The sequence below is a fragment of the Lepus europaeus genome, chromosome 15 (genome assembly GCF_033115175.1).
Source record: "Lepus europaeus isolate LE1 chromosome 15, mLepTim1.pri, whole genome shotgun sequence".
In the NCBI taxonomy this organism is placed as follows: domain Eukaryota; kingdom Metazoa; phylum Chordata; class Mammalia; order Lagomorpha; family Leporidae; genus Lepus; species Lepus europaeus.
Window position 1 is genome coordinate 57,228,753 of NC_084841.1, and position 12,627 is coordinate 57,241,379.

Sequence of the window (12,627 nt, forward strand, 5' to 3'; positions counted from 1 at the left end):
TTGTAACTCTGCCTTTCAAATAAATAAATCATTGAAAAAAAACAAAAACAAAAACATCCGGATAAGCCGCTCCTGGATTGTGGGTTTGCAGCACAGAGGGCATTGCCTGGCACACTGGCTGTGTTAGGCCCGCCCAAATCATTTGATCTGGCCCTGGCGAGAACTGCAAAAGGGACTTGAAATTCAACAAAGCCACAACAGGCTAAAATTTTTTAAGTTCATAATTTTGTATGGCATGCAAATAATTTTATGAATATCCAAATGATGCTTGGCAGAAAAAAGGTTCCCCACCCCTATAAAGGGGCCGGTGTTGTGGTGCAGCGGGTCAAAGTCCAGGTCTGCAGCCCCGGCATCCCGTATGGGTACCGGTTTGAGTCCCAGCTACTCCACTTCTGATTCAGCTCTCTGCTGTGGCCTGGGAAAGCAGTGGAAGATGGCCCAAGTGCTTGGGCCCCTGTACCCTCATGGGAGATGCGGAAGAAGCTCCTGGCTCCTGATTGACTCAGCTCCAGCTATTGAAGCCATTTGAGGAGTGAGCCAGTGGATGAAGATCTCTCTGTATGTCTCTCCTCTTTCAAATTCAAAAAATAAAAAAAGAGGAACTTTAAGGCAGTAAACACTTGGTGTTTTAAATTACTAAGTTTTAGTGGATGGCACTGTGGTGTAGTGGGCTAAGCCTCTGCCCACAATAAGAGCATCCCACATGGGCGCCGGTTCGTGTCCTGGCCGTTCCTCTTCATATCCAGCTCTCTGCTATGGCCTGAGAAAGCAGCAGAAGATGGTCCAAGTGCTTAAGCTGCTGCACCAATGTGGGAGACCTGGAAGAAGCTCCTGACTCCTAGCTTCAGATAGGCTCAGCTCCAGCTGTTGCAGCCATTTGGGGAGTGAACCAGTAGATGGAAGACCTTTCTCTCTGTCTTTACCTCTGTCTGTAACTCTACTTCTCAAATAAATAAAATCTTTAAAAAAATTACTAAGTTTTTGGCCGGTGCCGCGGCTCACTAGGCTAATCCTCCGCCTTGCGGCACCGGCACACCGGGTTCTAGTCCCGGTCGGGGCGCCGGATTCTGTCCCGGTTGCCCCTCTTCCAGGCCAGCTCTCTGCTGTGGCCAGGGAGTGCAGTGGAGGATGGCCCAAGTGCTTGGGCCCTGCACCCCATGAGAGACCAGGATAAACACCTGGCTCCTGCCATCAGATCGGCGCGGTGCGCCGGTCGCAGCGCGGCAGCCATTGGAGAGTGAACCAATGGCAAAAAAGGAAGACCTTTCTCTCTGTCTCTCTCTCACTGTCCACTCTGCCTGTCAAAAAAACTAAAAAAAAAAAAAATACTAAGTTTTAGGGCAATTTGTTATACAGATACACTAATTATTTCCACTTAAGCTTTCAAAAAAAAAAGACTAAAATACTAAGAACATGGAAGGGTGTAATCATGTAAAAGGTTGATGAAACATCATTATATCAGTTTTCTTTTCTGTTGCCCAAATACTACATTATATTTCAAAAAGTTTTCAGGTAGTCTGGTGATACCATCCTTGTAGTCATTTTTTTTTTTTAAAGATTTATTTATTTATTTGAAAGAGTTACACAGAGAGAGGAGGAGAGACAGAGAGAGAGAGGTCTTCCATCCACTGGTTCACTCCCCAGATGGCTGCAACGGCTGGAGCTGCGCTGATCCAAAGCCAGGGGCCAGGAGCTTCTTCTGGGTTTCCCACGTGGGTGCGGGAGCCCAAGGACTTGGGCCATCTTCTACTGCTTTCCCAGGCCACAGCAGAGAGCTGGATGGAAAGAGAAGCAGCCAGGACTTGAACCGGTGCCCATATGGGATGCTGACACTGCAGGCAGCAGCTTCACCCGTTACGCCACAGCGCCATCCAATAGTCACATTTTTTTTTAAAAAAATCTTCACCTGGAAGCAATTCAAAATTTAGAATTTTAAATTTTTTGTCCATAATAGTAGAGAAGAAAATTGACAGAGGCAGTAATTTCATAATTATTAAACCAATCACAAAATGACTAAAAAGAGCTAGTCCAGCTCTTGGAAAACTAGAGCTTAAAATATTTGCTATTTAACTTTGGTTGACACTGGCTCTAGACTAGTAATGATGGTGAAACTGTTCATACAAATTTCTCAAACTCAAGAACTAATATGTTTATAAGGACAAACAGGAAATATAGTAGTCTTATCTGGATACTCACTCAAAAGAAAGAACTTTATCATATAATATTTTGTGATAAAAATCCAAACCATCCTATTTTACTAAAAGAACATGTGACATTGTTCTTTGATCATTTATGCCTGTGTAGCAGAATTTACCTGCTACTGTTTCTAAGTAGACAACTGTGGAAGACAGATGTATACAGAGTATGAAAGGAAAGAGGATGTAGAAATGAAAACCAATCACTGGAGTGTTCATTGTATTTCATATTTATAAATGTTTTCATGCTCTTAAGGAACAAAGAAGACAGCCATCATCTATTTTTTCTGACAAAACTATGAGTCACGGAAGTTCCTAAATGTATTGCATTTTGACAAACTAAATGGATGAAGAAGAATCAAAGGAGTAAGTTAAAATATGGTAGACACACTTGAAATCCGGAATCACTATGTATAAGACAGTTATGCTGCGGGTTTGAGTATAACAGCTGAGGAACAGTTTTGGTCAAAGATGCTACCCCCTTCTGATATCCATAGACACTGAAAACAGAAAATACAGACTTTTTGGGTTTTCTGCACTTGAATTCTCATTAAAATTGCTAACAAAGTTAATTTTCACTATTTTTTTTTAAAGATTTTATTTATTTATTTGAAAGGTAGAGTTACAGAGAATAAGAGGGAGAGGCAAGAGAGAAAGGTCTTCCTTCTATTGGTTCACTCCCCAAATGGCCACAGCAGCTGGAGCCGTGCCGACCTGAAGCCAGGAGCCAGGAGCATCTTCCAGGTCTCCCATGTGGGTGCAGGGGCCCATCTTCTACTGCTTTCCCAGGCCACAGTTGAGAGCTGGGCTGGAGGAGGATCAGCCAAGACTAGAACTGGTGCCCATATGGGATGTTGGTGCCGCAGGCAGATTAACCTACTGTGCTAAGGCGCTGGCTCCTGTATTCTATTATTATAAAATGTCTTGCAAAGGAACACAGTCCATTCTCCTCATTCAAAGTAGTTACATTCGTGGGATGGTGCTGTGGCACAGCGAGTTAATGCCCTGGCCTGAAGCGTCGGCATCCCATGTGGGTGCTGGTTCGAGACCCAACTGCTCCGCTTCCCATCCAGCTCTCTGCTATGGCCTGGGAAAGCAGTAAAAGATGGCTCAAGTCCCTGGGTCCCTGTACCAGCTTGGGAGACCTGGAAAAAGCTCCTGGCTCTGGCTTTGGATCGGCACATCTCCTGCCATTGCGGTCAATTGGGGAGTGAACCTTTGGATGGAAGATCTCTCCCTCTCTGCCTCTTCTCTCTCTGTGTAACTCTGACTTTCAAGTAAATAAACAAATCTTTAAAAAGAAAAAAGCAGCTACATTTTATAAATATAGTGTCAGATATACTGTAAGCCTCTGGTCACATTTTAATCAAAGCCTATCAACATGTGTTTTGCGTGTACTTCTGTTTAAGAACACTACTGACTCATTAGCATTGAACTTACACCAATAGGAATACAACTCGTGCTCAAATGAAGCTAAACTAATGTATGTGTCAGTATTTTCACCATTAGGCACACAGGAATACTAGACAATCCTTCAGAACAGTGCTTTGAGGCCATTTTAAAATCACAAATAGAAAGCTCAATATGTGAAAAGATGTGGCACTAAATAAACTGTTTTTGAAACACACCTGTTAGCAGTATGAGACCTGAAATAAAAAAAACAGAGTCCATTGGGCCAGCACCACCTGCAATGCCAGCATCCTAAGTGGATGCTAGTTTAAGTTCTGGGTTAAAATATGGTAGACACACTTGAAATCCGGAATCACTATGTATAAGACAGTTATGCTGCGGGTTTGAGTATAACAGCTGAGGAACAGTTTTGGTCTCATTTGGTGACTCATTTCAATCCAGCTCCCTGCTAACGTACTTGGAAAAGCAGTGGGAAGATGGCCCAAGTGCTTGGAACCTGTACCATGTGAGAGACCCAGAAGCAGCTCCTGGCTTTGGCCTGGCCCAGCCTGGCCATTGCGGGGGGAGTTTTAAACCTGCAGATGGAAGATATATCTATTTCTTCCTCTTGCTCTCTAGCTCTGCATTTCATCTAAATAAAGTAAGTCTTAAATACACACATACATACACACACACACACACACAAACACCCCTCATCTGGCAATGTCTAGATCAACTACTCAAAATCCTTTGCCTGTTTGTCCATGAATAACCATGAAAGTGCCATGAGTTTTGATTTCATGGTTCCAACTAAATTTTGCCAAGTAGGTGTATTTGCAAACATGTAATCCACAAATAATGAGGACTATAAATAAGAAAACAATTTGAAAAAGAGATAAACAAATATATAAAATCTTATTGGGGAAATTACTGTTATACAGGGGAAAAATCTGCAGTGTCAGCATCCCATATGGGCATTGGTTCATGTCTCGTCTGCTCCACTTCCAATCCAGCTCTCTGCTATGGCCTGGAAAAGCAGCAGAAGATGGCCCAAGTCCTTGCGCCCCTGTACCCACGTGGGAGGCCTGGAGGAAGCTCCTGGCTCCTGACTCCAGATTGGCGCAGCTCGGGCTGTTGTGGCCAATTCAGGAGTGAGCCAGTGGATGGAAGACCTCTCTCTCTCTCTCTGCCTCTCCTTCTCTCTCTGTGTAACCCCGCCTTTAAAATAAATGAATAAATCTTAAAAAAAAAAAAAAAAACAGCAATAACTAGAAGCTACCTAAACTTTCACCCACAAGAGCATAATTCAGTAAGTATGGTACACCATACCCTGCAATTGTTTAAGCTTGAGACAGTTTCACATACTGATAGGGAGTGTTCTCCAAGATATATTGAGGAAAAAGCACTTAGCTATTAAGGAACATTGTCTCAATTACCTATAAGAATAAAAAAATTTAAAAGTTGAAAGTAGTAATAATGTATTTATTTTTTAATTATGTTTTTAATATTTTACAATAACTGTACGAGACAAAAAATTTTAAAAATGCTAAAGGGTGCAGTGTGAAGTCTCCTTCATATCCCTGTTCTCTATATTACCTTCAAGCATAATCTGAGATTGGTTGAGGATAATTCCCATCCACACATATTTACATAAATGGCCATTAAAATAATATACAGTTTTGCATCTTACTTTCTCTATTTACACATGTCTTCCTATCAGAGTGCAATACATACAACAGAGCAACAATGTTTAAAAAAAAACTTTTAAAGGGATTAAAATGTTAAACAGATTCAAAGATTTACTTTTATTTCATAAGTAACAATGAAGAAAGAAATAGCTCTAAAATAACAAGTAGAAACTATAACAATTAGATGGATGTGAAGAATGAGCACATTATTAACTAATTCATTCTTCTGAGGTTAGCAATATAAGAACACGTGATGATCTATGGAACAAGAAGTGTGCTGTATTCTAATTTGGAGACTAGGAGCTAACATCCAAATTACTCATCCATATATAAGAATACTTCAATGGAACTCTGTTAAGCAAAAGAGGCCAAATTTATTTTTAATTTTTATTGCCATGTAGAAAAATATCAATGAGCCCAAATGTGACACCTAAATTTTACATACTTGAGAGGTCGGGAGTATAGTATCATTGTTCAGTACATTTTATTTTAGCTATCACAAGAGACTAATCTTTGAGAAAACGCCAACAACTGAAAAATTAACTGTGATGAACTGGGCCATCCAGCCAAGTATTCATGAAGAAAAAGATAAAACATTTGTTCAAACCAACTAGTCTTTAATAAAAGGCAAAGAGGTGCTGGTGGATGTATTTTCCTGACACAGACTACAAACTGGGCACAATAAATGATGTAACTGTCTTCAAGCACTGGGCACCAGGGCGGAGATCAACAAGGAAGGGAAATACAGTGAACTTGGCATTCTGCCTTTCTGGTTGGATATGGTTCCAAATTGGCAGCACAGACCTGGGAGCCCGAGATTAAACAGAGTTCCCAAGTCTTGGAGGAGACAGGGATGGGAGTTCAGACCTTGGAGTAAGACAGCTGGCATCTGAGGAGGCAGAGTCAGAGAGGAGGGATTTGAAGAGAAGGAGCCTTGGATATCAGTGTTCGATTTTCACGTGGGTCCTTGCCCAAATCCTAAGCAGTAGACATGTAGGAAAAGACTCCACAGGGCCCGGCAAAAGCAGTTCTTGAGGAGCTGAGAGCTGGAGAGAGAGTTCAGAAGTCACACAGAGTCCATGATCTACCTTGGGACCATGGCAAGCATTTGACTGTTTTCTCATCAGTAAAATGGGAATAGTTGTATCTAATTTGATGGGTGTCATAGAATTAAATTAACTGTAACACAGGTAACCACTCAGAAAGTATAGCTAATACTACTTACAAAGGGAAGGAAAATTCATGTGGCAGTTTCTAGCTTTAACAATAAAAACCCAAATCAATAAACACATGTTGAAGAGTCTATTGAAATCAAGATCTATAAAACAAGAGTTTATTTATTCTTCACCAGAAGTCTTTATTGAAACACAAAGAATCAATAATGCTCATAGTGCACATTTGCCTTTCATCTAGTAATTAAGAATACCTCATTAAAAATGGAATATAGTTCAGCTCCAAATCACAGGTCGTTTTTCAATGTAAACTTGTGACGTGGTAATTAGTAATGAATGGATCGGAACTTCAAAACTCAGAAATTAGTTTTTCAGGGCTGGTGTTGTGGCATAGCAGGTTAAGCTGCCACCTACAGTGCTGGCATTCCATAGAGGTACCAGTTCATGTCCCAGCTGCGCCACTTCCAGTCCAGCTCCCTGTTAACATGCTTAGGAAAGCAGCAGAGTGCTTGGGCCTCTGCACCCACATGGGAGACCTGGAAGAGGCTCCTGGCTGTGACCTGGCACAGCCCTGGCTGTTGTTGCCCTTTTGGTTCTCTCTCTGTAACTCTGCTTTTGAAATATATAAAATAAATCTTAGGGGGAAAAAAACAAATTAGTTTTTCTAAGTTTCTCCAAATATACTAATAAAAATTTTTACCTTGGAAACATGCTATATGCATATCTGAAGACAATAGCTGAACCCGTAAGTAATCACACTTCAATAAAACAAGGCTATCCAAGAGAGCATGCCATGATTCTACGGTCCAAAGGAATGAAGTAGGGGAAAGTCATCTTTGTTCACAGAAGTCAGAACAGCAGCTGCCAAGGTGGGCAGGCACGGTGAATGGAGGGACTTCCTGGGTTGAGGGAAGTGTTCTTTATCTTCCTTGAGTGTGTTAGCACTACCGTTGGCAATACTAATCACACTCCTCACTAAAATTGTACATTTTATTGTAATATAAACTTTGTGCCACCCAAAAAAAAAAAAAAAAAGAATCAGAAAAACACAAATAAGGCCGGCGCCACAGCTCACTAGGCTAATCCTCCACCTGTAGTGCTGGCACCCCGGGTTCTAGTCCCGGTTGGGGCGCTGGATTCTGTCCCAGTTGCTCCTCTTCCAGTCCAGCTCTCTGCTGTGGCCTGGGAAGGCAGTGGAGGATGGTCCAGGTGCTTGGGCCCTGCACCCGCATGGGAGACCAAGAGGAGGCACCTGGCTCATGGCTTTGGATAGGCGCAGTGCGCCGGCTGTAGCAACCATTTGGGGGGTGAACCAATGGAAGAAAGATCTTTCTGTCTCTCTCTCTCATTGTCTAACTCTGCCTGTCAAAAAAAAAAAAAAAAAAAAAGACAAAAAATAAATACAAAAATTCAAGTCTCTCAAAAGGCCATGATTTACACAGAAAAAATGACCTAGTCAAGTAGCTGATGAGGTAACTATGTAAGACATCTTCATCTTAATTGACTGGTGTATATAAAATATGTACCTCCACAGGAGCAGGAGATACTCGTTAACTCTCAGAATTTGACTTTTTAATTGAATCCATTGTTTTCCTACTCACCAAGAGTTTTAAAAACCATAAGACTTAAGTTGATTAAAAATAAACAAAGACCCTTGGGGGCCAGTGCTGTGGTGTAGTATGTTAAAGCCTCAGCCTGCAGCACCAGCATCCCATATGGGCGCCAGTTCAAGTCCTGGCCGCTCTTCTTCCAATCCAGTTCTTTGCTATGGCCTGGGAAAGCATAGAAGATGGCCCAAGTCCTCGGGCCCCTGCATCCACGTGGGAGACCTGGAAGAAGCTTCTGCCTCCTGGTTTCGGATCAGCTCATTTCTGGCCGTTGCGGTCATTTGAGGAGTAAACCAGCAGAACAGAAGACCTCTCTCTGGCTCTCTCTCTGTAACCGTCTTTCAAATAAATAAAATAATTCTTAAAAAAAAAAAAAAAAAAAAAAAAGAAACCCTATAGTTTAGTTCTGTTAACAGCAGGCATGAAGAAAGGCTAAACTTACAAAAAGACTCAGATAAAGCAATCTCCGGCTGATCGCTTAAGGCAGGCTCTCTGAACACACCCTCTTTTCTGTGCCTTCTGAATATAGGCACTGCAGTGGCTGTAAAATAGACCATGGAATTTTCTTTTTAAGGATTTATTTATTTGAAAGGCAGAGATACAGAGTGAAGACAGAGGGAAAGGTCTTCCATCTGCTGATTCACTCCCGAAATGGGGAGTGGGCCAAGCTGAAGCCAGGACCAGGAGGTTCTTTTGGGTCTCTCATGTGGGTGCAGGGGCCCAAGTACTGGGACCATCTTCTGCTGCTTTCCCAGGCCCATTAGCAGGGAGCTGGATTGGAAGTGGAACAGCTGGGAGTTGAACCGGGGCCCATATGGGATGCCGGCACTGCAGGCAGAGGCTTAACCTTCTATCCCACAGCGCTGGTCCCAGGCCATGGAATTTTCTTCATGGAATTCCTTGTAACTGCAAGGACAATCACTACAATGAAAGCCAGAAAACTAGCTGTTTTGCCTTTATTACTAGGACTAGTCTAGACATACAATCTGGTGGCTTGGTCTGTACTAATACTTATTCAGTATTTAAGTTACATGGTACCTGAAACTCACTTTAGGTCAAACAGTATTATGTAACTAAACTCTCAAAACCATTCACCTAATGCATAGTTGACTAAAAATCCTTAAAACTAACAAGAAAGTGAATGATGCCTAACCCGCTACATGATGAATGACTGACTTTTTTAAAAAATGTATTATTAGAAAGAGTTGGCCGGCGCTGCGGCTCAGTAGGCTAATCCTCCGCCTTGCGGCGCCGGCACACCGGGTTCTAGTCCCGGTCGGGGCACCGATCCTGTCCCGGTTGCCCCTCTTCCAGGCCAGCTCTCTGCTGTGGCCCGGGAGTGCAGTGGAGGATGGCCCAAGTCCTTGGGCCCTGCACCCCATGGGAGACCAGGAGAAGCACCTGGCTCCTGCCATCGGAACAGCGCGGTGCGCCGGCCGCAGCGCGCCTACCGCGGCGGCCATTGGAGGGTGAACCAACGGCAAAAAGGAAGACCTTTCTCTCTGTCTCTCTCTCTCACTATCCACTCTGCCTGTCAAAAAATAAATAAAAAAAAAAAAAAAAAAAAAGAAGAAAGAAAGAGTTACAGGGAGTGGGGCAAAAGGTGCCGGGGCAGAGCAAGAGATATCTTCCATCCACTTGTTCATGCCCCAGATGGCTGCAATGGCAAGGGCTGGGCCAGCTAAAATCCAGGAGCCAGGAGCTTCTTCTGGGTCTCCCATGTTGGTGCCAGGGGCCCCAGCACTTGGACCATCTTCTGCTTCTTCTCCCAGGCCATTAGCAAAGAGCTGGGTCAGAAGCACAGCAGTTGATACTTGAACTGGCACCTATATGGGATGCTGGCATAGCAGGCGGCAACTTTATCTGCCATGCCACAAAGCTGGCCCCAATGATTGATCTTTAAACAACTCTGAAAGTCCTCTTCCATTTACCATTTCCTTTCTTCTTTGCCATTCTCTCCAGTCTATGTTCTAAGCCCATGCTCAACTTCAAAAGATACCAGATACTGCAGACACAGTAAAGATTAAGATGTAGTCCCTTTCCACTAACAACAAAGGAGAGACTGATATGTAAGCAATGAAGACAACAATGTGAAAAGCCAGAAAGTTCAGAGAGGGGTATTACCTGGACGGAGGTGGTGGCTGAGAAGGTGGGCAGTATGAAACGTGGTGATGACACTGGGCTGCCTTGTACATCTGATCGTACTGTACCCTGGTGCCTCTGACCATGTGCATCCTCTGCCTCAAGAGTGAGTCTCACTCATTCCATCCTCTGCCCAATTTTTCTATTCACTCTTTTAGACTTGGCTGTACAACCCAGTACTGGTAAAGAACTTTCATCAAATGAAGTTGATTTTAACCAAAGAATGAAATGTGGATAATTATAGGTTTAAATATGATGATTTATATAATAATAGTACTAACAATAGAATTCTTCCCAGGTCAGTGTATCTCCCATTCTGAAAATTGAAAAAACAGGATTTGTAAAGATTTGCTTTTCAGGAAAAAGCACATCTTAGATAAGGAGATGTCTCTTTCCCCAAGATGCCAGCTCCTGGAAATATATTCCTTCCTCTTACCAAAAAAAAAAAAAAATTTGCTCTTCATGGAAGCACTGATATAATCCACTAATAAATATATAATATCTACAATCACTTATCAAAATCATAATACAGAAATTTATCCTAAGGTTATGACAGAACAGAAACAAATTATTTCATGTATGAAAGGTATTCACTGTAATGGTACCCAGAATAGCGAAACCTCCTGCACTAAAGGAATAGTGGCACATAATGAGTACAAAGGCAAATAATCTGGCAGGAAGAATAGATAAAGGTATAGAAAATATGACATTAAGTGGACACACACACAGTATGCTTGACGGCATTCATTTTAAAAAAAAACATGAATATGGGCCAAAAGTGTAAAATAATATGCAAAAAATGAATACTATGACAAATACATAGCTAATTTCTAATTTTTAAAAAAGTTTTTTTTTTTTTTTTTGACAGGCATAGTGGATAGTGAGAGAGAGAGACAGAGAGAAAGGTCTTCCTTTTTGCCGTTGGTTCACCCTTCAATGGCCGCTGCGGCCGGCGCATCATGCTCACCCGAAGCCAGGAGCCAGGTGCTTCTCCTGGTCTCCCATGCGGGTGCAGGGCCCAAGGACCTGGGCCATCCTCCACTGCCTTCCCGGGCCATAGCAGAGAGCTGGCCTGGAAGAGGGGCAACTGGGATAGAATCCGGCGCCCCAACCGGGACTAGAACCCGGTGTGCCGGCACCGCAAGGCAGAGGATTAGCTTGTTAAGCCATGGCGCCGGCCCCAAAAAAGTATTTTTATTATATACTTTTAAACATACATATAATAGAAAAAATAGTATAGTGGACGTCCACATACACACTATAAGATTCATTAACAGTTAGCCACAAATGCATAATAAACTCACACATACACTTTGCTAAATCTTTTCAAAATATATTGGAAACACTAACACACCTCACTCCTAAATCCTTCAGTGTGCAAATTAAGACACTCTTCTACAAACTACGTGGTTCTTATCCTAGCAATAACTGTCATTTAAACCCAATCCATACTCAAATTCCCTCAGTGCTCCCTTGCCAAGTCTATACAATGGCTTCTATTAAAAAAAAAAAAAAAAAAGACATTTATTTGAAAGGCAGTAATACAGAGAGAGATTGATCTTCCAACTACTAGTACATTCCCTAAATGGCCCCAACAGCTGCAGCTGCGTCAATCTGAAGCCAGGAGCCAGGAGTTTCTTCCAGGTCTTCCATGTGGGTGCAGGGGCCCAAGGACTTGGGTCATCCTCTGCTGCTTTCCCAGGAGCATTAATAGGGAGCTGGATTGGAAGCGGATCAACCGGGACTCCAACTGGCACAAACATGGGATGTGAACACCGAGGCAGAGGCTTAGCCTTCTATGCCACAGCGCCGGTCCCTACAATGGCCTCTTACCCAAGCAGTCCATTCAAGAATCCACATTATATTTGGCTATGACATCTCTTATCTAACATTATTTTCTACAACATTCTGGATCTATCCAATCATTTCTTTAATGGTGTCATTTAACTTGTTGCATTAGCCCCAGGATTTCCTGAAAATGGGAAATCAGTTCTAAAGGGTCAACTAAAGTCTGGTACAGTCATGTGGACAGGAGCACTTCATTGATAATACAGCATACTGCACACTGTATTACAAATCAAAAAGCAAGTCTGGCAGTGTGACTACCAGTAACCAGGTGTCTTCAGATCCTAAGGATCTACACATTATAAAAGTGTTTTTTCCACCCAAACAACCACCCAGCCAGCAAGTATTTGTTGAAAATCCTAGTGGGGTACAGGTCAATCTTTTATTTTCTAGTTTTGTCACTAACGTATTTTTACTGTTGCTGTGTTTTAACTTTTCAACTTTTTCACATTTCTGTTTCTTAAATTACCGAAACATTTGTTTTCCACAAACCACAGCATTTATAGCAAAGGTACACTTTCTAACGATGCACTTACTCCTTAATTGAAATGTGAGCATCTTCCCTCTTTCTGACTTTGCTTGAAGCCCT

At 42.4% G+C, this 12,627-nt stretch overlaps 1 protein-coding gene across 6 annotated transcripts in view; it reads right to left on the reverse strand.

The window, feature by feature from the left end:
* LOC133774484 (survival motor neuron protein) overlaps nucleotides 1-12,627 on the reverse strand; it is a 30,413-nt gene that overhangs the window by 1,943 nt on the left and 15,843 nt on the right. For 2 of the 6 annotated variants that reach the window (XM_062212216.1, XM_062212210.1), the window contains one exon: nucleotides 12,575-12,625. In XM_062212216.1, the coding sequence (XP_062068200.1) occupies nucleotides 12,578-12,625 (48 nt within the window). In that variant the 3' untranslated portion in view covers nucleotides 12,575-12,577. The other 4 variants (XR_009868077.1, XM_062212213.1, XM_062212212.1 and 1 more) reach the window with 4 other exon arrangements.